Below are 24,862 nucleotides of genomic sequence, written 5' to 3'. Positions count from 1 at the left end.
GTACTTCCTCCTGTTCACAGTCCTCCCTCTTCCTGTCTCTCTCTTTCTGCAGACAAGAGCGAGAATGGCGAGGCGTACCAGAGGAAGAGGGCGGCGGCCCCCGACCAGCCCGAGGGCCCCACCGTCCCTGCGTCTGCTCCGGGGACCTCGGCCCCGCCCAGCGGCAGCAGCTGGAGGAGGATCATGCTGCTCATCTTGGCCATCACCATCCACAACATCCCAGGTGAGGACCGGCCCGCCCGCAGGGCAGGCACTGCCAATGCTGGCTCAGCTGCCTGGCTGGGAAGAGGGCTGGGCGGTCGGGGTGCGGATCCTCTTTTGAGGGGCGTGCAGTTGTTTCTTGACTATATTTGTGGGGCTACTTCTTCTCGACGGGTCCCTGTATGAGAAAACTCCCCGTTCCAGTCGCTCCGAACATGTCACTCCTTTTCCACCCGTGAGTCCTTCTCTTTATGTGTTTGCTCCGAGTCCTCTGGAGCCCGACCGCCTAACTGCCCCCTGATTCCCGCGAACGAGCCTTTCCTAACCACAGGACGTCTCCTCCGCTTCATGGTCTTAAAATACCTCATTCAGTGCCGTCTGCTTTGCCGATTGTCTTACCTGTGACACCTTTCTGAAATGTCCTTGCCAATCCTTCCTTTTTTAGCATTTCGGAGGAATTGGTTTTGTGTCTTTGGATTTATTTTAATTGAAAAAAAAACCCCACAATGTATTGGTGTTGTGTTTCCAAAAACAACACGTTTTATTTAGCATCACTGGAAGCACAGACACAGAAAGGGAGCTGCTCTCCTCGGGCCGGGACCGCCGACGGCTCAGAGCCCTTGCATCAGTCATCTGCCGCCTGAAAGCACTTTCCAAGACAGTGTGTTCAGTCCGGGGTACTGTCACCAAAGCACGTCCTTTCCTTGGGGTACTGTTTTCCAAAGGACACGCGCGCCCAGCCCCTGCACAAGAGGGGCGCGGGGTGGGGAGGAGAGGGGCACCCCTCCGTGTGCAGGGGGGCTCGCAGCCGCGGCCTCCAGCAGTCACGACCATTTCTTCCTGAAGCAGGTGAACTGCCTGCACCCTCACACCTGTTTCTGTAAAGGGGGGTTCTTTCCTGCTCTAGAGCTGTGGACAGATAGCCCCCAGGGGGTCGGTGAACACCCCAAAACCTCCCATCAACGACTGTGGCTCCCTTTCTGTATCTGAGGGGGATTGAACATCAAGTAGCAATCGAGTTCCTTCTCATCTCTTTTCACGAGGAGCTTATGGGCCCCACAGGGCACTGCCATTGCTTTGTACGTGAGGAAGTTACACGTAGAGCTTAAAGGGATGCGGGAGGGAATCTCATCCAAACATGGCCCCCTTGGAGAATGGGGGGAGGGCGTGTTCAGTGATCCCTGTGGCGCCTTCAGCCCGGCATTGGGTGATGTGTGAATAGTCATGCAGTCAGTACATTATTCATCTCGTCTATTTAATGACGTTAATCACTGCGTCCTCGGCGACACCTCCAGGGTCCTCACCCCACCCCCAGGCGGGCCAGGACAGTCCCATCTGCAGTCTCCTTTGACACGGACCGCAGTCCTCACGGGTTCTGGGTTGGTGGTGGTGTGAGCCTGGCCGTCCTCTTTCCCCGGCCTGGTCCTTGTGTGCTGCTGGCCAGCTTAGCAGGGGCAGCTCTCAGACTCCGCAGGGAGGAGCCAGTGGCCCGAGAGAACTGATCGACTCATTTTCCCAGGACGAGGACCAGGTAGGAAGTTTTATTACACACGGGCCTTTCCTGGGAAAACCGTCTACTTCCCAGGGCTTCGCTCCCAGAAACTGGAGGCGTCCCCTCCGCAGCCAGAGACCCACTCACAGGCCGGCGTCCTCGTGGTCAGAAGCACGGTGACGATGCTGGAGGCCGCCACTGCCTGGGCCTGTCGACGCTCCGGCCGTGAAGGGCTCCACATCTGTGATGTAGATGTTTGTGTCCTTGTTCGATGTTTTAGACACTCGACCCCGAGAGGCTAATTAGACAACTCCAGGTCACTCAGGCGGGCAGAGCTGGTTCGAGCTCCGTCCCTATGTTGCCCCCACTTGGCGAGCTCACTTCCTGTCTGCCTGTGGATCGCAGGGGTTTTCAGAGCCGGTTACGGAGAATTCCGGAAGTGCTTCTCTCTGTTCGCAGCTGCCACATTAAAGGCTCGTGTTGTCAGGGATCACCGGTGGCCATGGGCTCAGCTCAGCAAGGAGAGTTAGGTGGTGGAGGGGGGTGGGGAAGGGGACCCAGGTATCAGGACAGAAGCCTCATTCACGCACAGGACCTGCCACTGTGGGCGCCCTGCGGATCTGTGTAGAAATGAGCCCCCGCAGCCCCTCACCCACCGCCAAGTGAGGACGGCCCAGGACCAGAGATCGTCAACCCTTTAGCCGCCTTAGGGAGCGTGACATGGTTGGAGAGATGGACACACCCAGGATTTCAAGTCAGAAAGGCCGGGGCTTGGGTCCTGGAGCCACACAATGCTCGTCTGGCCGGTGGCCTTAGGTGAACCTGGGGGAGCCTCAGTTTCCCCAGCAGGACAGTGGGGCAGCGTCTCTCTGCAGCACAGCGTTCAGTGAGGTGACAGCGATGGCGGCTCTGTCCGCGTCATCTGCTGGGAAGTGTGTGCCCGGTGCCCGGAGCACAGTGGGGCCTGGGAAATGTCCCCCCCTCGGTCTTTGCTTCGCTCTGACCCTCCCAGACCGCCCGGGTCTGGTCTCAGGATCTCAGATGGGCAGGTCTCCCATCACCTGAGTTTTCACTCCGGCAGGTGGTTCCTTTGGAAGACGCTTCTCACCTCCTCCAGGGTTGGGAAACACTGCAATGTTCTCCTCTAATTATCTGCGTCTCAGCGGGAAGCCTGACATTGTAATTATCGCAGGCTCCCGTCTGGGTGACATTCGCTCGGCGTGGCGTGTCCCCTGTGTGCGCCACGGCACAGGCTGGTGGGTGGGAGCGTGAGAATCGCCCGGTGCCTTGAGAGTGGAGATACAGGAAAAGTGACGGGCAGCTTTGAGAGGATGTCACCTCCCGCCACAGGCCGGACAGACGGACGCCGTGCCCTGCGGGCCTTCCGATTGAGGAAGCGACATTCTATGGCTGCCCCGGGATGGGGGCTCCCATCGGACTCAGCCCACGTCTGCCAGCGTCTGTCATCCTCGACCTACTATGTACATTAAAGCAGGGGAGTTTGAACACACTTCTGTCTTAGGACTCAAAGTGTCCAGTAGCTTCCAGGTGTCTTTCTAGCGACGGTTAGGCAGATACTGGCTTGCGTAGGGGATGGCTCAGCAGGCTCATCGTTGTGTCTGATGTTGGGGTGCAGGGCACGTCGGGGGGAGCTGCTCCAAGGACGGCTCCTCATCCACTCCTCTGGGTGCTGTGTCATCTGCAGAGAGATGCACCCCCCACCACGTGCCAGGCCACGTAGCTGGTCAGTGTCTGCGTGGCCCCTCAGAACAGCTCCTCCCCACTCAGCTCCGGCTTTGCAGACAGGACATCTGCTGTCCTGGGGACCTCACTGTCCTGGGGACCTCACTGTAAAGTCTATGCCCCAGGGACACTGCTCAGTTCACACCCCCCCCCTGCCGCCCCCCCACCCCCCGGCTCCCGAGAGGCAGTGCCCCCCGCCCCCGGCGCTCCTCTGCCTCTCATTCAAGTTCAGAGCCGTCCCTTCCAGAGATCTTGCCCATTTGTCCCCCTTCCGTGTGTCCTCAGGAGCCCTTCCTGGCTCGGAGATGCCGGGAGAGAGGCGGGGTCACACCGACGGGGAGCTAATCTCCGAATCCCGTTTTCCTGTGCAGACTCTTCTTAAATGTCAGCACAGCGACACGGGCATTTCTCTCACGCTCTTTTAATCACACGCCTTCTCCAGCAGAGCCATTTGCTTATGAAACCAGTGTCCCGGTAGTATCTTAGTGCTCCCTGCTGTGGCCTGGTGTCCGGGGTCAGCTTCCCTCTCAGGCTGGAGCTGTGTGGGGCCTTTCGGTGAGGGGCGGGTCCTATGGGAGACACGGGCTGATAAACTGAGTCACCGACCCCTCTGGAGGACAGAGGCATCAGCCCAGGGGAGGAGAGTGGGCAGGCGGGAGTCCAGGCACAAGGAAGACGGGGTGTGTGGGGGGTTGGGGGAGGACAGTGGGGCCGTGAGAGTGCCTGGTCCCTGGGCCCTGCCTTGCGCGGGGCCAGGCGCTCTACCCTGACCTGTGTGGTCCGAGAGGACTCCCAGAAGCCTGGGTTTCACCTCCCCGTAATTCTGAAGAGCGCCCTGTTGCTTAGAGACAGGAGATGGGCCTGGAGTGAAGATAAGGTTGCCAAGGAAACCAAGCCACAAATTCCCTTGTTTTTCTTGGGGTTGCTGGACGGAAGAGCAAAGAAGTTTTGCTCTGACAGCAGGAAGGCATGTCTCTTCTGTGTGTGTTTTAAACAAACTGACGTGTTGTCCAAGACACAGTGAGCCAGTCCCCGAGTTGACAAAAACAGGGAGTTGAATTTTGTGTTGTGTGTGTGTGTGTGTGTGTGTGTGTGTGTGTGTGTGTGTTTAACTATCAGGCAGCACTTTCTGATGCAGACGGAATTAAGCAGCCTTTTCATTCTGATTCATTCTCAGAGGCGAGGACCCAGGACGCAGCCCCTTCCTAGTGGTAACTTAGCTTGTGAATTCCGAGTTTCATGTGTGGCCCCAACCTCTCTCCTTCTAGGGGTGGGGGGAGCTGGGCAGGAAGGCGGACTGGTTACACAGTACAGGATGCCTAGGGTTTCGGTGAATGGAAAAGGGGAGATAGGAGGGACCTGGGTCTTTCCAGAACCCATCACCTGAGTTATTCTTGGCTAAACTATCCCTCGAGTGGGCAGCACTGTTTTGTTTACCTCCACTGTGGTGCCAGGGCCGTGTCTCTTCACGCTTTCCCCTGGCCCCCTCCTCCCATCTGACACCTGCTCTGTCATTCTCACACTCTGGCCCCAACAGGGATGCTCAGGACACCCCCCCCTTTTTGTCTAGAGGCTCCCACACGCCACTCCCTTCCTCCCTTCCCCTCTGCCTTCCAGTTTTTGCCCATCTGGAACCTGGCCGGTTTCTACTCCCCGTCTGTGGAGCGCGCACGTGTGTGCCAACCCACCCCTAACCCTCTCCAGGGAGGCAGACCCCAGGCTGGGTGACGTCACCCGCCCCGTCCCTGCCCCGAGAGACCACCCCGGCTCCCGAGAGCCCCGGGAGTCAGAAAAGCTCGTGACCCAGCTAAGCCCTTCCTTCCCCAGCCCGCGCTGCGTCGGGAGGGAGCCAATTCCTTGTTATTCGCTGATTGGAAGGCAGTTTTTCTGTTGGCGAACGTACTCTGTTCTTCCTCTCTCCCTGGCGCCCGGCTGGCCGTGGGGTATGACACCGAGTCTCCCCCCAGGAGAGGATGATCTGTGCACGCTTCCCCAGACCCATTCGGCACCTCCAGCATGTTCATGGGGGATGAGGGGTTTCATAGCTGCACTGTGGGGCCTGCGACGTCTCACGTGAACCTTCTCAGCGTGCAGCTCCGAGGGAAGGGATGGGGAACCCCACCCCCCAACCCCCAGCCGTAATTAACCTGCCATCTGCAGACTTGGGTCCCCTCGGCCCGCCTGGAACCTGTCCCCGACCCCTGCTGCTTGCTTCCCTTAATGTGCTGGTGGTGCTCTCGCCGGCGATTCGCTCTCCAGATGCTGCTGATTAAGACGGGGTTGGATGTGCTCTTGCTGGCCCGGCTTTCTCTCCCTCCCTCCCTGGGACGGGACCGGGTGGGAAGGAAGAACCAAAGCAATAGTTGAGAGAGGTTCCGAAATCGAACTCTGCTGCCACCAGTGACCAAAGCTGTGCCCTGGGGGTGAGGGGGTGACTCCCATTCTTGGTGCAGGGATTCCCCAGTTCAGGTCCAGTGTGGGGAGCACAGTCATGGAAATATGGCCGCACTCCACACCTGGGCAGCCGCCTGCAGGAACGTCTCTCAGCTCAGACGTGGGGCAGGCGACCTTGAAGACCCACCTGTAACCTCCCCAGTGGGCTTCTGACATCCGTTAGGATAAGAGGTCGACAGCACGTACAGAAAACCCGAAACAACAGTCCTGTCTCTCATATAAAAGAAGCCCAGCCTGGCCAGCGTGGCTCGGTGGTTGAACTTTGACCTATGAACCAGGAGGTCACACTTCACTTCTTGGTCAGGGCACATGCCTGGGTTGCCAGCTTGATCCCTAGTGCAGGAGGCAGCTGATCAATGATTCTCTCTCATCATTGATGTTTCTCTCTCTGTCTCTTTCTCTCTCTCTCCCCCTTTCCCTTTTTCTCTGAAATCAATAAAAAAAAAAAAACCTTTTTAAATCTATAAAAAAAAAAAAATCAAGAAAAGAAGTCCAGCCCTGGCTGGTGTGACTCAGTTGGTTAGAGCATCGTCCGGTGCACCTACAGCAGTGGTTCTCAGCCTTCCTCACGCCGCGGCCCTTTAATACAGTTCCTCACGTTGTGACCCAACCATAAAATTATTTTCGTTGCTACTTCATAACTGTAATGTTGCTACTGTTATGAATCGTAATGTAAATATCTGATATGCAGGATGTATTTTCATTGTTACAAATTGAACATAATTAAAGCATACTGATTAATCACAAAAACAATATGTAATTATCTATGTGTTTTCCGATGGTCTTAGGCGACTCCTGTGAAAGGGTCGTTCGACCCCCAAAGGGGTCTGACCCACAGGTTGAGAACAGCTGACCTAAAGGTTGCGGGTTCGAGTCCCTGTCAGGGCACATACCCAGGTTGCCAGTTTAACTCCCCGGTCGCAGCTTGAACAGGAGGCAACCAATTGATGCTTCTCTCTCACATCGCTGTTCCTCTCTCCCTCCCTCTCCCTTCTTCTCTCTCTAAAATCAATAAAAGCATGGCCTCGGGTGAGGAATGAAGAGAAGTCCAGCACCGGGGTGGCAGCTGTGGGACACAGGCCCCTGTTTGGTTTCTGCTTTGCCCATGGCTCTCCTCCTCCTAGTCCAGGGTCACCATCGGACCTTCAGCTGTCACTCCTTCCTCCAGATGGTCTGGAGGAGGCCAGCTCCCAACTCCTGCTTTGCTTCTGGAAAGTTCTAGCGCACAGCGTTCCCTCACTAAGGAACGGGGTCGGGGGGGAGGGACACTGGAAGACGACAGCGGCCTCTGTCCCCCCACGTGGTGGGTCTGAGAGGCTCCAAAGCAGGGATGCACCTGAGTAACCTCGGGGAAAGGGGCCCCCACTCAGGACCCCTCCCTGCAGGAGGGCCGAGTGGTGGGGAAGAGCCCACCCAGGTTCGATCCTGGCTCGGCCCCTCCCTGGTGGCTTGAAAGCACGTTCCTTTTTCGATCTCACAGATGCAGTTAAATTGCGCGGGCATCTTTACAACAGGCTGTATTCAACCCTCCCTCTAGATGCTAAACGCTTCACGTTCCCATGAATTTTTACTGTTGCTGTGATTTGAAACAGCAACCAAAGTGTCTGGGATGAAGGTGATAATTCTTCATCTTGAGGATGATATGCTGAAGGAAAACGGCTGCCAGCCATCAGATGGATGGCCCGATGCTTGTCTTCCCCAAGAAGTGGCCACGCTTAAATAAGATGACCTCGGCCACTGGGTAAAGAAGATGACCTTGGCCACCAGTTAAATAAGATGACCTCGGCCACTGGGTAAAGAAGATGACCTTGGCCACCAGTTAAATAAGATGACCTCGGCCACTGGCTAAAGAAGATGACCTTGGCCACCGGTTAAATAAGATGACCTCGGCCACCGGTTAAAGAAGATGACCTTGGCCACCAGTTATATAAGATGACCTCGGCCACCGGTTAAAGAAGATGACCTCGGTCACCAGTTAAATAAGACGGCCTTGGGAAGCAGCTTTCTCTCCACACATATTATGTGTCGTATTGTTTTTTCCTGGCCAAAGTCTGGACTGGAGGGGAAAGGCAGTTTATTCAGGGGCCCATTAAGTTGGCTGGTGGAAATATTAACTCTCTCCAAAGCCTGGGATTGTTACCAGCTTTGCTGACAGAATAGATACAAGGCTTTGCTTTAGATCTAATGTATTTTATGGCAAAATAAGGCTCTTTTCATCTAACGGCGCCGGCTACATTCACCTCCCCGAGCAAGCGAGTGCACAAGAAAATGGGTGATGTCTCCGGCGCCCCAGAGCGTATTGTCCAGTCAGCAGTGGGCGAATCGAAGCCAGAAAGCGTGTGTCTGATTGACAGGGAGGAAAGAGAGAGAATACCTTTTGGTGTTTTGTGTTGTTTTGTTTTTAATCTCAATTTTTTCCCCAGTGGCAAAGAATTTTAGAATTGGGGTAGACTCCAAGGCAATGTAAGTCACCCCTTGTCTTAAGAGGGGGATTAAAGCTCAGAGGAATGTGACTTGGCAGAGGTCCCGCCTCATAGCAGAGCTGGTGCCAAAGGAGGCCTGAGCTTTGTATTTTAGGTCCAACATCTCGAACACTGCACTTGGATATGCAGAGGCGCCCGGCCCCTCCCCTGACTTCTAAGGTCCAGGTAGGCTTCTAAAAAGATAGATCTTTTCCACACCCAGAAAACCTTTTCCAATAAAGCTTTAAAATGACAATCAGGGATACTTCATTTTCTTCTTACTTTTGAAATCAAGTTATCACATATGTACAGCCAGACAAATCCTAAATGCATCGCAAAGAATTTTTACATATCTCTACATCTCTGGGACCACTATTCAGACCAAGATGCAAAATATTTTTAGAAGCCTTTCTCAGAGCCTTTCCCAAGCTTTCATCCCTAAGAAATAACAGCTATTCTAACTTACTTCGCACGGATAGGTTTTGCCTGGTCTTGAATATCATTTAATGGAATCGCACCAAATGTTCTGGTCTGTATCTGGCTTCTTTGGCTCCGAGATTCATCCAGGGGTTGTTTATTAGTTGATGATGACGACGATGAGCTATGTAGCATTCCGCTGTATTTGCACGCTGCCATGTATGCCATCTGCGGTGGATGGATACTGTGGTTTTTCAGTTTGGGACTCTCAAGAGGAAACCACAACGAATGTTTTGTACAAGTGTTTTGGTGGACACGTGCCGTGTGTGTGTGTGTGTGTGTGTGTGTGTGTGTATGTGTGTGTGGCCTAGAGGCTGGGAGTAGTGTGGAGGCTGCGAGTAGCATGGAGGCTGGCAGTAGCGCGGAGGCTGGGAGTAGCGTGGAGACTGGGAGTAGCTTGGAAGCTGAGAGTAGTGTGAAGGCTGGGAGTAGCCTAGAGGCTGGGAGTAGCGTGGAGGCTGGGACTAGCATGGAGGCTGGGATTAGTGCAGGGACGAGATGGGACAGCCAGCAGGACAGCTGACGGTCACCTGTAGCAGGAGTGTGTTTAGATCTTTATCCCACACCTGGACAGTTACCTCCCCTGCAACATGGCGGGACATGCCTTGATTTTCCAGGTAAAGGAACCCAGGGGGGCATCTGGCTAGTGCATTGCAGGGGAGGGTCAGCTGCAGGGGCCAGGAGGAATGGAAGGTGATGGTCACACTGGGTACAGGGACTGGTGAAGCCAAGAGTAAGGTATCATGTCCTCTGGGAAGAAAGGAAGGACTCGCCCTAACCGGTTTGGCTCAGTGGATAGAGTGTTGGCCTGCGGACTCAAGGATCCCAGCTTCAGTTCCGGTCAGGGGCATGTACCTTGGTTGTGGGCACATACCCAGTAGGGAGTGTGCAGGAGGCAGCTGATCAGTGTTTCTCTCTCATCGATGTTTCTGACTCTCTATCTTTCTCCCTTCCTCTCTGTAAAAAATCATTAAAATATATTTTTTTAAAAAAAGAAAGGAAGGACCCTCCACTGGAGAAACAGAAGGCTCTCAGATAAATGGCCTCCAGACACTGACCTTTGGAGCCCAACCAGCGAAAGGTGACTCGATGCTCAGTCCCCTGGGGTTCCCCCACCCCACCAGCTGCATCGCCAGGCCCGTATGACCGCACACACTCGGCTTCCAGTGAGCTTGGTAATGCCTGCGAGTTAATCCGACTGGTCAGCCCAGATCCCTCAGGCTTCTGAGAGAGGCCTTCCTTGAGAAAGAGAAAGACCAAAAATTAATTTGGAGATGACGGAAGCAAGGCAGCATTCACAAAACAACACGGAAACAGACGATTAACTCCCTCAGAGGGAGAAGCAGAGGACACTGAGTAACAGAAAGGCCAGATAGAGAAGGAGCTCTTGGGAATGAGACGCCAGGCAGGCAGGCGTACAAGGAGCAGGAGTGGCCCTGGCTGGTTTGGCCCAGTGGATCGAGTGTAGGCCTGCGGACTGAAGGGTCCCAGGTTCGATTCCGGTCAAGGGCACATGCCCAGGTTGCTGGCTCAATCCCCAGGGTGTGCAGGACGCAGCTAATCAATGATTCTCATCATTGATGTTTTTATCTCTCCTCTCGCTTCCTCCCTGAAATTTGGAAAGAAAAAAAAAGTAGCAGGAGGAGAAGATAAAGTCGAGGAACCTCTAAGATGATAGAGTAGAAGACACAGGATGCAGCCCGTGAGAACGGAAGGTAGAAAATGAGCAGATGGACCCTGTGGTATGGGCTCCCGACGACCTGGCAGTCCGGGAAGAAAGAGAAGATGGTGTTTCGAAATCGGTAGCATGAAAATGTCCCCAAAGTGAAGTGGGTGCATTTTCCAGACCCGAGAGGTCTCCTGAGCGCCAGCCCAATAAATACAAAAGGGACTCTTGCCAAGATCCGTCCTCATGAAACTTGAGGATGCCACCGTGAGAGTTTGTAAAAATTGGGGTAACGGTTTGGAATTGGAAGCACAGCAGACCCCTCCATGGCGGGGCTGTGAGCTCGAGGCTGATGGGAGGGGCATCAGGTTCTCCAGTTCCAGCTTTCCAATTTCTGAAGGAGAAGGATTTTAAACCAGGGTTTTCTAACCCCAGTCACCGGTTCACTCAACTGGGACTGCGTGGGGTGAGTTCCATGTGCTGCGATCCACGTAGCCTTCCCCAACCCTTTGTCTGGCTCTTCCTTCCAGTTCCCTGGAGAGAACAGGACCTCCCCTCCCAGAACCCATCCCCGAAAGCCCCATCTAACACACTTCTTCTCTCCAGCCCACCGGCTGGAAGAGGGGGAAAGACATCCACCTGCCAGGTGGTCTTAGTCCTTGCCTTGCTCCGAGCTCTAACACCCATTCTCCAGATGTGGAAACAGCCTGCCAGGCTCCCGATGGCCTCCAGCAGCAGCGTAGACTCGGCATTCCTCGGGCACGTTGTTATTCCTTATTATCATCCACGGCATCAGAGTCCCGGGGCTGCTTGGGGCCACAGGTGTGAGTCTGTGCTCAGTCCGATCCTGGACTCCCGGTGGGCAGGTCCTTGTTGGGTGTCAGGCTGTCCCAGCGTCCTGCACAGGGTCTTGCACAGGGAGGCAGGCCCATAGGGCCGCACACGCACTCCCAGGCACAGGCGCTTCCGTCCGAAGCACAGCTCTCTGTTTGGGAGCGATGCGCCCTGAGGCTCTGTGGAGCCCAGGAGTTCCAGCCCCACTCCCCCAGGGAGCTCTCTGGGACCACCCACCCTGGAGACAGCTGCCTGCCGACCACTGGGGAAAGACACTTACTTGCCCTGCCACCTCACATCATATTGTCATTTTATCCTCTGTGCGTGCAGGCGAGGGGGTGCGGGTGTGTCTGTGGTTTCCCCAGCTAACCTGAAAGTCAGGGACGGGGGTGTTTTTCTGGCTACTGAGCACTTACAGTATCTTGTGCACCGTCAGTGGGAAGTTAGCCTCGAGTGTGATGCGTGATGTGGTTGGATTTGAACATGTGTAGCTCATGCCGGACTCAGTGTGTCCTCTCCTGGGCCTGGGCTCCGTTTTCCCAGCCTCCCCTGTTGAAATAGGCTCGGGTCCTTCCCTCGGCCTCTTTCTCCTCCAATTCCCCTCTGCCTCCGCCCCTGCCCGCCACCGCCCCCCCCCCCCATCTCACCTTCCCCTGGGGCAGGTGGAGGTTCCAGCTGCAGAGGCCTGGCTCAGGCTGCTGCCTCATTGCTCACAACCCCCCGACTTCATAGGGAGGGTGTGCTTATCTGGGGCAGGGGTGCTGGGGACATCAGAGCCACAAGCCCCCATGCATATGGGTGACCCCCGTGAAGGAGGCAGGCAGACCACGCTGGTTTCTCTGGGTGCTGTTGATAGATGAGTGACATGACGAGGCAGAGAGAAGCAGAGGGGGTGGGGGTGATGGTGGATTTGCTGGAGGAAGGGAAAGCTACACTGAGGCCTGGACAGAGCGAAGGAATGGAGCAGGTGAAGAGATAATGGGTTGGGCAGGTATGCCAGGCCACGGCACAGCTGCACCAGGGAGGGGTGGTGAGATGCGGATGAGAGGGGAAGAGAGGCCAGGCCACTGGGGTGTGGAGGAGGGAGCAGAGTGGCTGGAGATGAAGCTGGAGCTGGAGACGAGGCCCCAGGGCCTCAGGGACGCCCTAAGTATTTCAGATTTCATCTCGAGAGCAGTGGGAGGCAGACAAGGTTTTAGTCACGCTTCATTTAGAAGCAGGAGTTTCTGAGTTTCCTCTTTCTGGGTGAAAGGAGGTGCTGAGAGCCGCCGTGAGCAGCGTGTGAGGACTAGTCCCAGGTGCCATTAGCTCCAAGGTGCCGTCTCATCTCCCCGCCGTGGGCGAGGCGCCCTGGGAGACCACCATGAATGCAGGCCCAGCTGGCTGCTCACCGCGACCTCGATTTTGAAGCTGCTGTCACCAGTCGGAGGCAAGATGTGGGTCTCTCAAGCTTGCTTCCCGGCCGAAGGCTCTGTCTGGATCCTGTGTGTGGCCTACTCAGCTTGCCTGGGGGTGGGGCTTGAAGTTTGGGGAACGGCAAGGTCTGGTTCATGTTTGCAGAGCGGGCCTGTGTTGCTTCTGCTGGCCCTGCCGTGGGAGGTTTAGAAAGGATGTGGGATTCAGACTCTGAGAAGCACAGCTTGGCTACCACGGTTGCTTATCCCTTTCCGTACACCCGATTCCGTTAGTTCAGACAGAACCATGTGTACATTGCCCGAAGGGCACTTCCCCCTTAAAAGACAGAAATCTATTATCCTTAATCCCTTTCCTCCCTTAGCTGTTTCCACAGTTCATTCTGCCATCAAATCATCTGTATTCTGTTAAAGGAAAAAAATTTGTTCAGTCCCAGGGTTAGAAATATAAATGCCTCCGCGGACCAGGCAAGTTCATGTAAGTAAGGCATGCCAGCTAGTGAAAGGCAAGAGGGAAGAGAGGGGCCCGTGGCTAACGGGAGAAGCTTGCTCCGCTAAGGACTTCTTCAAGTGTGCCTTCTGTGTGCGGCCGGCCCCTGTGTGGCTGGCACCCTGGGAATCTGTGGCTCTGTCTGATGGATCATCATCTCGCTTCCCTCTCCCAGGCTGTGCGACAGCCCTTGTCTGGAAGCCTTGCTGTAAGTACATCCTCGTTCTAGCTTTCCCCACACTCTGTCTCTAGAATCATCTTCCCAAAATGGCAAATATGCCTTCGAGGGCCAGCCTACCAGTTGCCAAAACAAAATAGATGGGCGCTAGGTGAGCAGCTGGTTTTGGTGCTGGGAGCCTGATATTATTCATTTTCTGTCCGGAGTGTGGGCGGCGATACAGTTCAAGGCCAGGGAGGATGGTAAAAGCTCGGACAGCGTGCACGCAGCTTGTGACAGGGCATTAGGGGTCCAGAGCCTCTGCATTCACGAGAGACATCGAACAACCCTGCAGCACGCGGACTGGACCCATAGCAGGCCACTTTCGTCTCTGCTCCCTCACCCTTCTCTCAATGAGGAAGAAAACCCAAATGCAACCCGAAAGGGAAAAGGTAGCTGCACAGGCCTCCTGACAGCTGTGAGGTGGGAAAGCAGATGCCACGGTGGAAACGAGTCGGACATAAAATCGATGACCATATGTCACTCATCCCGACGCCACCGCAATAAACAGGCCAGATGGGGCGGCTGCCGGGAGGCCCCGGCACCCCCTCGCACCGCCAGCTGTCCGAGGCCATCCTGTGCCACGACCTCGTGCAGTAATAATGTTTCTGAGCTGACTCTGAGTCCTCAGTGCAGAAATTAAGTGAAGGATGCAGAAAACGCCGCTTGCCCTGGAGAACAACTTCTGTCAAAATAAAGGAAAATGTCGCCCAGAGGGTGTGGTTCAGTGGCTGAGCGTCGACCTATGAACCAGGAGGTCCCAGGTTTGATTCTGGGGAAGGGCAGATGCCCAGGTTGTGGGCTCAATCCCCAGTAGGGGGCGTGCAGGAGGCAGCCGATCAATGATCTTCTCATAATTGATGTTCTGTCTCTCCCTCTTCCTTCCTCTCGAAATTAATAAAAATAAAGGAAAATGTCAAAGCTTATGGGGAAACGCCCCTGAGCGATAGGAAAAACCGTGTTAATTAGACTGGCTCCCCCGTGGGTGTGAGCAGCGAGTGTGCGTCCTGCAGGGTGTGCGCGCCAACCTCGGTGGCCGGCTCTGAGAAGGTGGAACTGGCCTCCACGACATGTGGCCGGCCCGGTGGCTGCGACCACGGCCAGCTGGCCAGGCTGTGAGTCCCGCTGTGTCTGCAGAACTGTGTGAACACGGCCCTCGGCTCTCAGGGTCCGTGTGTCATCTCTTCTGTCACCGTCATTTGCAAGTGTGTGTCCCTGTCCTGCTGTTTGTAATCACATCTCCCCAAGCAGGCGCTTTGCCTGTCATATTTCCCAGTTCTCCGACCAGCCTGGTCCAGGGAGATCAGGCAGCCCCATGGAATCTGCTGGAAAATAGGGCTCCCTAAGTAAGTTAGATCCCCGAGAGCCTGGGGAAGGGCTGGGGCAGAAGTTCTGTGGCAATAGCCAGGGTCGTTCAGAAATCAGCGCCGATACAAAGCACCACACGCTCCAAAGCAGAAGAGCCAGGGCAAAGCCTCAGCCGTCATTTCTAGCCCGTCTCTGGGGTGGGCGCCCTCATCACTGGCCCCCAGAGAGGGAGTCAGCTTGTCCTGCAAGGCAGAGTGTGGCCTTGAGCTCAGGGCTGGATGATTCCTACGTGGTGAGACTCGAGGGCCACCCACTGAAATGAGCAGGGACCTCGCAGCCGGCTCCCTGCAGCTGCTCAGGAAATTACCGGGTTGCCCCACGGTCATCTTAGGGGATGCGGTCCCGTAGGAAAGACCGTTTCCCGGAGCTCTTCCTGCTGGGCTGGCTGGATGCCAGCTCAGAGAGCTCGCCTTTGTAGCTCGCCTAGTTGGGCCTGGACCTGGTCACCAGTGCCTCAGGAGGCAGTGCTAGAACCCACCTGACAGCCTTCCTCTCAGCCCGTCCAAGGACCAGCGGAAGGACGCCGGCCAGGGGGGCACCTCAGCAGCCTGTAAACTGGGCTGCAAGGGGCTGGGGCCTTGGGCGGAGCCCAGAACCACAGAAGGTATCGGAGAGGCCAAAGTGCTACATGGGGTGAGCTCCGCAGAGGAGGGTCCCGGGGCTGGGAGTGGAGCTGCTGAAAGAAAGGGGGGCAAAGAGCAGGGCTGGGGTGACGGGAGGAACAGACACTCACATTAGCCAGAGCTTGGTGGTTGCTGTGAGCCAGGCTCCATTACTCCCTGGACGATGAAGGCCTGACAGTTAGACAGGCAGGAATCAGAAGATGGTGCAAGCAGCGTGAAATAAAGGGGGAGATATTTCAATGCCGAGGGCTTGGGGGAGGTGGGGGGGGGAGAGGAGAAGATGGTATTCTCTCAGCTCCCAAGCCGCCCTTGCTTTAGGCTTAGAAAGAAGAATAAATCAATCCAGCCTAAATGGCAAGTGTATAGGGCTAGATCCAGACAGTCGGGAGATGTTCAGACCAGGGACCACTGTTTCCTGTTCATAGAAGCTTTTAGATTTTCTAAACCAGTGGTTCTCAACCTTCCTAATGCCGCAACCCTTTAATACAGTTTCTCATGTGGTGACCCCCAACCATAAAATTATTTTTGTTGCTACTTCATAACTGTAATTTTGCTACTGCTATGAGTTGTAATGTAAATATCTGATGTGCAGGACGTATTTAGGCGACCCCTGTGAAAGGGTCGTTCGACCCCCAAAGGGGTCGCGACCCACAGGTTGAGAACCGCTGTTAAATGAAGGACGGGGCCCACGAAATGGCCCGTTTGTCTGCCGGTGATGGGGCCACTGCCTTGCTGATTGGATTCGTAAGGTCAACTGACACCCAATTATGGCGAGCGTGGCAGTCCCCTGAGAGGCATGACTTCACACTGGCCTGTTTAGCTTTGTCTGGTGACAAGGGGTCTTAGCAGGATCAGGTTATTCCCGGGAGACGCAGCCTCGACCCATTTAATGGCAGGCTGCTCTGGAGCCGCCGTTTTGCAGAACGAAGAGCTATCACGGAAGACCTGCTGCTATTTGGTTGCTTGGAAACGAGTGCTTTTACTGCCCAAAGGTGTCCCCATGCCCTTCTGGGGAGGCGAGGCGAGCCGCCAACCGCTCTCCCAAGTCATAAATTTCTTAGGAGCCAGGCATAACTCGGTAGAGCAAGGAGGTGGGGATTTTATTGGCGATGGTCCCTTGCAAAGGGCACCAGCCTGCCTGGCCCCCTCGTCCAGCTCCCGCCGTCTGTTACACAAGCACCTGCTCATCGGCGTTCCCAGGGGCCAGGTCACCACGCAGCGTGAGGATGGGCAAGTATCTAGGGACCAGCAGCAACCAGCAGTGATTCTGTGACATCTTGCGCCCGAAGATGCTCGGCCCCCCAGGGAAGTTCGTGGGGAGCCCACGCAGCTCTGGCCTCCAGGCTGTCCCCACAGGCCTCTGGCCTTGTGAATGTCATCCCTTGCTCTTGGGCTAAATGTTTTAAGTACACGTCCAGGCTGGTAGGAGGTGGAGGTGCCTCCCAGGCCGCTGTGGGGAAGGTTGGCGTTGTGGCCTCCAGCCCCCACCCCTCCTTGAAGAAGCGTCTCCCTTGTCCAGGGCCGACCCTGAGATGTGTCGGGGTCTGCAGGCCCGTGGAGGTAGCCTTGCTCGGGTCCTGCTGCAGTGGTTGGTTCTGAGGGGCTCGGAGCTCCGGTCAGCCCGGGGCCAGGTCACAGCCCATGCCCTCAGCCGCACAGCACAGCAGCGGACACGACGCCGTGATATCCCTTTTCCCTGGTGGTTTGACATCTAAGAGATAAAACTCACTCTCTGTAAATCACACATCGATTTTCCTCGCTTCTGTATTGCAGTTGGCCTCGGCGGCCGCTGATGGACACATTACAGCCCCGTCTGGTTCCATTAGGAGTCCAGTCCTGTGCTTTATTACCCGATGTCACGTCTCGTCCCTGACAGTGTCTGGTGGGGGAACCAGCGGTGGCTGTCGGCACTTTAACGATAATCCGTCCATCAAACACGGAGCCTCAGCCGGAGGCTCTGTCCTCCAGGCAAGGCTGACTCTCGGGACAGGTGAGCCTGCAGGGCCAGGTGGGGTCTGCCCCCCCATCTCCCCTCCAGGTCAGCTCCCATCAGTCAGCACCGAGTGATGGCTCAGGGCATGTTGTGCTGGTTCCTCGCAGTCCCATTTTCAGAATTCTTTTTTTCAATATATTTTTATTTAGAGAATGATGATGGAGAGAGAGAGAGAGAGAGAGAGAGAGAAACATCAATCAGCTGTCTCCTGCATGTCCCCCACTGGAGATGAAGCCTGCAGCCCTGGCATGCGCCCTCACCAGGAATTAAACCGTGATCTCTGGGCGCATGGGACAACACTCAATCCACTGAGCCATGCCCGTCGGGCTCAGGACTCTTTTTAAATGAGCAGCACATGGAAAGTATAGAGCAGTACCTGACATGGAGTAAATGCTACATGTTGTTGACTGTTATTTCCATCATCACTAATTGTAACCACATTGGACATTTAGCACAACTCCTGTCGGTTTACCCACATGCAGAGTGTGACCAAGAACGCCCGCCTGCCTCGGACGTGTGGGTCTGCACCTGTTCGCCATCAGCAGGGCTCAGTCCATATTTAGGGAGTGAATACTGTGGGCCGTGCACTGTAAGGTCTGTAATGCACAGGTTGCCCTGCAGGGCGTTGGTTGGGTTTTTCGCTCTTGTGGCCAGTGGGATGGTGTGTCAGCCCAGGGCCTCCGAGAAGCAGGTGCCAGGAAGGGATTCGATGTGCAAGAGGGAGGGGGCAGGGGAGGAACCTCTGACCGCTACACAGTTCCGAGAATGTTTGCTCAGGTTGGAGGGAGGTCCTGGTGCCGAAGGTGTTCTCTAAGAAGAGATGCATGTCCTGCACTGGTTCTCCCCCCTCCCCCCCCCCCATGCTCATTCACTGGCTGGGAGCCACTGGGCACAGAGGGTCGTGGTGATGGGTCCCGCAGAGCAGCAGCCAGGACCACTCGTCGCCATGTAAATGGCGGGCAGAGCTCTTGGTGTCCTCGCTGAGGATTCCTTGGGAGGAAGCAGGAGACTGGGCGTTCCTAGGGGTAGATAAGGGTGGATGGGGGTGGAGGGGGGTGGAGGGGGGTGAATGGGGGTGGATGGGGGTGAATCGGGTTGGATGGGGGGGCAGAGGGAATTAGAGGCCAGATAAGGGGCTCTCCTAGATGGATTGTGAGGCGCTGTCCAGCAGCCCCGGTGCTGAATTCCAATAAACTGCTAGTTATGTGAGGAGCCAGCTGCTTCTTAGGAGGGTTGGCCACCCAGGAAAACACAGAACATTTGCCGCAACCCTTTGCCGGATCAGGAAACTGAGGCTAAGAGCAGAGGGACACAGCTAGCCCCACCACCATCACCACCACCACCATTTCGTTCGTGGCCAGATCTGAGAATTCACTGCGGGTTTTTCTGGCGCGTGGCCCCCTATCTCAGGCACCTTGTGAGGTGTTGTTGTTTTGTACCTAGATGTCTGAGCATCTGGACTTGCACCCCAACTTCCTAGTGAGTGTGCTGAGTGATTTATTCAACAACAAATGAGGGTGGGCACCCTGCTCCATGCTGTCGGGAATGACCGAGGCCTTGAGAGCAGACCCCTGGCCTCTGTGCCCATGATTCCCACCTGTAGATAGCCTGCCTGTCTTACCTAGACAAGGATTCTCCATGAAGATCAAGGGATGGGGTGGTATTTGGGAAGACAGCAGGCCTCTGTCCTATTTCCTTGGTGTTTTGTTAAGGAGCTAATTTATTTTAAACTTTCCAATAATCTTAGATATGGTGTGAGTTTTATATTGGAAGAAGACACTCATGGCTGTTATTTGTTTTATGCTGCACTGTATTTTTTAATGTAGTAAAATGTGCATAACATAAAATGTGCCACTATAACCGACTCTGGGGGAGCCGGGCCAACTGGTGTCTGGGGTGCTGTGTTCTGCGGAGACCGATGAAAAACTTCCCGTGTTCTCTCCCAGCCCTGGGTCAAGCTCTGAGTCAGACTTATCTTTGCAGAACGGAGGGGGATAAAAAAAATCTCTCTCTGGGGAAACGTTAGACACCAGGGTGAAGATAAAACTGGCAGATCTGTCATTACCCGCTTAATGAATAGCCGGCGTGCCGTGACCTGCTTTCATAAGTTTGTGTCTGCAGAGGGATATTGCTGGTGATTTCACAGGAAAGGAAAGCGCCCCGGCCGTGGCTGGCGCAGCCCCCCAGGCTCTGGGGCACAGTTCTCCACATGCCGGTGGCGGGCACCCCGGTAGACGCACCCGACTCCTGGACACACGGGCCTTCGTGGTAGGTCTGCAGAGTGTGCACCTGACCCCCGACCTGACCCCACGGCTACTCACTTCCTCTCTGATGTCCAGGTTGCAGATGGCAGGTGTGCAAGCGACTTTCACAGGATTCAGGATCAGCCCGCTTCTGAGCAGGGAACGCCGGGGGCTGGTGACACACGCCCTCCAGAGTACCGACCTAGGGCTGACGGTGGCTCCGCCTCGCTCTCACCATTGGCTCCTCCGGCCTGCATGGTCTCTCTGATGGCCACTGAGGCACCTCTGGTTGCCCAGGACAGCCTGTGGCTGTGGGTTCCATTTCCGGTCAAGGGCACGTACCTGGGTTGCAGATTCTATCCAAGCCCCGGTCGGCAACCAGTTGTTGTGTCTCTTTCACATCAATGCTTCTCTCTCCCCATCCCTGTCTCCCTTCCATTCTCTCTGAAAATCAATGGAAAAAATATCCTTCAGTGAGAATTAACAACAACAAGGCTAAATGGACAGAGTGATAAGAATGTTCTGGATGACAGGCCACGCTGGTCACTGGGAAGGCTGAGTGAAAAACAACCCTTCAGCCCGGCCGGTGTGGCTCAGTAGTTGAGCCTTGACCTATGAACCAGGAGGTTGAGGTTCGATTCCCAGTCAGGGCACATGCCCAGGTTGTGGACTCCATCCCCAGTTCGGGGTGTGCAGGAGGCAGCCGATCCATGATTCTCTCTCATCATTGATGTTTTTTTTTTCTCTCTCTCTCCCTCTCCCTTCCTCTCTGAAATCAATAAAAAAATTTTTAAAAAACCACACACACACACACACACATACACAACCCTCCAGTTTGTAGACACAGAGGTCAGAGATGTAACAGGTGAGAACAGCTATGCAGGGAGCTTTTCAGGGTGGAGAAAACCCAGCCCATGGCTCAGGCCGGCTTCCTTCCTAATTGGCACTTGTTGCCGGAACACCTGGGGTGTGAGCTCTGCTGGCATTTCCCCCGGCTCCCTCCCCAACCGGAGGGCTCTCGCAGCCAGCGCCAGCGGGTCGATCCTCAGTGCCCGCCTTCATTCTCGTCTTCGGTTCTTGGTTTCTCATTCGTTTGGCTCTCGGGTATTTGTCCACCTTTAGACACGATGACAGTGACCTCTCCCCCCACCCCCGCATCACCTCTCCTCCCTCTCCCCCTTTCCAAATCTCAGGGACCAGTTGGCTGCCTCCCTGGGCAGCCCATGCTCTTTTGGGGCAGGGGATGGTGGTTCCCCCCGCCTCCTGAGCCCCAGGAGAGCAGGGAGGAGGGACCTGCTCCGTGGCCACGCATCACAGAACGGGACGGCCAAGGTGCACATGGCCCTGGCCAAGGCACGGGGCGGGGCGGAGAGACAAGGCCCTGGCTTTGTCCCGACCTCTTCAGGAAGCAGAGGTCCAGGAGCCAGCTGCCTGCCCCTGGGAGAGAGCCACAGCCAAGGTCGGCACACGGGGGGGGGGGGGGGGGGCGAGAGGGGGAGGCTGGGGTTCAAGGCCTGCCCCTGCCCCTTCATGCTGGGCAGGCCCTTTCTCCTCCGCACCCTCCCAGAGCTGGTGTGAGCATGTATGTAAATCCCTGTGCTGGGCCACACGCTACATAAGCAGAAAGGGTTAGTCCAAGAATCACTTTTGCTCCGGGCTGCACTATCATTTACATTAAAACCGCTAATTGGAGCAAAATCTTTAACAAAAGAGCCAACCAGCTGTTGTTTATGGTTTAGGGCAAGCATGTCCAACTCAAAGGCTAACAGGGCCAAATAAACAAGGCTTACGTGTATGTGGGCCGCAAAAAACAAAAGCTTCAATTTTCATAGAAACGTGGGTTTATTCGACAGAGGCATGCTGAGCACAAAGGGCTGAAATAAATGAGTCACCGTTAACATAAAATAATAGGACATTTTAAGAAAAATTGATATTTTTTTCTTGAACCTTAACTTACCAGACACTGAATAACTGCACAGATTCATAAGCGTCACGCAAATAAACCTATTTTTCTGGTTCTTTGAAAGCGAAATATTTCCTGTTGCGCACACCAAACAAGTCAGTCCAAGACTAATGATGTGGCCATCGGCTGCTAAAATATTCGCTGCTGGTATTAGTGGAGAGAAATGGTGCGCCTGCGCGTAAGGGCGTAAGGGACGTGAATGCAGCACGATTATAGTCATCAGTCATTAGTGAACGTTGTAGTTCGTTATTAATATTTTTGTATAGCAGGATATTGTAAAAATTAAGTTACGGAATTTTTATTAAAACGTTTCTCACATAGTGTTACATTGGCTGGGCCGCAGAATTATTCGCTGTGGGCCGCGAGTTTCCCATGCTTGGTTTGGGGGGAAAAACCCACAGATTTTTTCAAAGGGAGGGGATTGCCCTTCTGGTGTCAGGAAACAGCCCTTCGTGCCTCCCTAGCCTCTGACACCTCTCCCCGTGGCCCCCTCTGCCCTGGGAGGGAGGGGGCTGTGGTCTCCGCCGTGTTGGGAACAGTCGGTTTGTAAACATTCAACCCCCTGCCCGCCCCCCCCACCCTCCCCCTGAAGGTAGCAGGGCCAGCGGGAGGCATCTCGATGTCCTCTGATTTTGTATCCTCATGACCGTGAGCGTGGGCCCTGCCCGAGGCTCCCGGGGCCGCAGGGACAGAGGCTGCCTCCTCCCCATGGGAAGGGAGCCTGCGACCCTTAGACCTGCCCAGCGCAGCCCATCCGGCTCCTCCCCGGCCTCACTTCTCGCCCACCCCTTTCCGAAGCGCGTCAGGTGCATCGGGCAAACCTGAGCATGTTGAACAGGTATCCATCTACCACCACCACCACCCCCACCCCCCGCCCCGCTGGAGTCATGGCTCCTGCCCTTGCAGACGTTTCTGGAAGAAAAGGGGAAGAACACCAGCTGTGGAGAGCGCAGAGCCCGGGCCACAGACAGCCCCCCGCCCAGGCTCTCAAGCCTCCGTCCCTGCCCTCAGATCCAGGACCCGTAGGGGAGGTGCTCACTCAGTCGGTTTTGCCCTCTTCCCTCTTCACTGCAAGGTTCCCCGGCCCCCAAAGCCCTCTGCTTCCTGTTGGATGGAGGCGGCGCTCCCCATGGGGTCAGGAAGTGTCCTCCATGCGTTCTGCCCACTGGCCCCAGGCCCCTGGGACGGGTCCCTGCTTCTCCATAGCCTTGACCCCTCCATCAGGAACGTGCTCCACATTCGGTCCCGGCCAGGGTGTTGGTGAGCTCGGCAGGCGCACAAGTTCCACCGGACAGGACTCAGCGCATCCTCTTGTCCATCCCCAAGCTTCACGTGGGACCCCAGCCACACCTCCTCCGACGGTGACAGTCTCCGCCGTCTGAGGGTGGCTCCTCAGATGACTTCATCCGCACCGTGTCACCCTCGGGCGTCTTGCTCATGAGCTAAGAAAACCCTGCATGTCCAGGTCAGGGGTCATCGAGCTCTTTCCGTAAAGGGCCAGGTGGTAAATACTTCAGGCCATACGGTCTCTGTCGCCACTCCTCATGTCTGCTGATGGAGCATGGAACTAGCCACGGACACCTCGCCAACTGCTGTGTGCCAATAAAGCACTGAGATCATGTCATTTTTCTGGGTTGTGAAATATTCTTCCTTTGATCTTTTTCTCAGCGACTTCAAAATGTAAAGCTTGTTCCTGGCCTCCAGGCCCTACACAAACAAGCGGTGAGCTAGACTCGGCCCAGGCCTTTGGCCGCTCACCCGGTTTAGGCTCCCGCCGCGTGGATTTTTGGGGGCCTGGTGCCCCCGAGCTGCCAGTGACGGCAGTGAGCATGAGTGGAAGACCGTCCTAACCCCGCACGCTCTTCTCATGTCTGTTTCAGAGGGCCTCGCTGTTGGCGTTGGGTTCGGAGCTGTGGAGAAGACGGCATCCGCCACCTTCGAGAGCGCCAGGTAGGCCACACCTGCTGCCCCGGCTCCCGGCCCTGCACCCCGTGCTGCTCCTGACGGGCACCCCCAGCCGCTCCATGAAGCCCCAGACGCGTGTGCGCCGGCGTGTCCTGGCTTGGCAGTTTCCGTCCTCAGCCTCTCGTTCCGCCTGTGGGACTCCCAGGGCGTTCCTCCCCCCACCGCCAGCGTCCCCCTTCACCTGATGCCCAGGGGGACACTCCGATGAGACGGGAGGTGGGAGGGGCCTTCAGTGTGTGAGAAACGTCACCCAGGTCCAGGGCTCGTGACGATCGCGGTGCCTGTGGCTGTTTTCCAGCACCAGGCGTGGGGCGGGGAGTCGGCTCCTTGTCCTGCGGCACAGCCTGTGACGTTGGCTTCGGTTAGAACATGATGAGCTTGAGTCTGGCCGTGTCCGGGGGGTGAGGAGCCAGACAGTCGGTGCCCTGGGCACGCCCACTGCTCAGGCCCGGCTTCCTATCCGCTGGCACCTCATGTCCCGTGACATCGAGACGTCAACTCCGATGTCAAAAGCTTCTCCACCAGCTCCGCCTTCCCCTGACCAAGCAGGTTCTCCCTGAGTTACTCGGGCCCTCGGGCCCTCTGATGGGGACAGGATGGGGACTGGACGGGGCAGCAGGCTTCTGTGTGTACAGCCTCACAAACCTCTGCTCAACAGCGTCCCTGGGGGATTTTCCTGCCATCACACGCCACCGCCGTCACAGCTGTGAATGTCATCGCCCTCACTGTGTCCAGAGGTCCTGGGGGTGGGGGGTGGGGGGTGGGGCGTGCTCCCTGTAGCACAGGCGCGGACGGGGAAAGAGGCTTCCCCTAGCAGACCTACCCTCAGCCCGTTTGCCTCGCTTACAAATCTCCGGCGAGTTCGTAATGTGTGCTCTTCCTTTGCAAACGCCTGTGGTCTTACTCCTGGTCGGTAAAACGTAAGATTACTCTGCCCTCAGCTCGAGCTACAGGCCTGGTTTCGCAGGTGGATGTGGACTGCAGGGTAAAAGGGAGGGAGGGAGGGAGAGGGGGAGGGGGAGGAGTGGGTGAGGGGGGAGGGATGGGGGAGGGAAGGAAAGGAAAGAGAAAGACAGACTAACTGCTGGGGGAGGGGTGCAGAAACAAAGTCATCAGATGACTAAGCACGTCGTTTAAGAGAGATGATAGGTTTTACTTTTAAAATCCCAGTCGCATGGGACAAGGAAGCGGGAAGGTTAAAAATAAAGGGACGAAGAAGGAAGCCAGGTGAACGCTGATGCAGAGGAAGCAGGGATTGC

The 24,862-nt window shown here is 55.8% G+C and overlaps 1 protein-coding gene across 3 annotated transcripts in view; it reads left to right on the top strand.

The window, feature by feature from the left end:
- SLC39A11 (solute carrier family 39 member 11) overlaps nucleotides 1–24,862 on the top strand; it is a 170,484-nt gene that overhangs the window by 106,177 nt on the left and 39,445 nt on the right. For all 3 annotated transcript variants that reach the window (XM_081108745.1, XM_081108746.1, XM_081108744.1), the window contains 2 exons: nucleotides 53–223; nucleotides 23,519–23,588. In XM_081108745.1, the coding sequence (XP_080964871.1) occupies nucleotides 53–223; nucleotides 23,519–23,588 (241 nt within the window). The remainder of the gene's footprint in view (nucleotides 1–52; nucleotides 224–23,518; nucleotides 23,589–24,862) is intronic.

This window comes from Myotis nattereri, assembly GCF_964212035.1.
Source record: "Myotis nattereri genome assembly, chromosome: 16".
Classification (NCBI taxonomy): Eukaryota; Metazoa; Chordata; class Mammalia; order Chiroptera; family Vespertilionidae; genus Myotis; species Myotis nattereri.
Note: the sequence above shows the minus strand (reverse complement) of the source record. Positions and strands in the feature narration are given on the sequence as shown.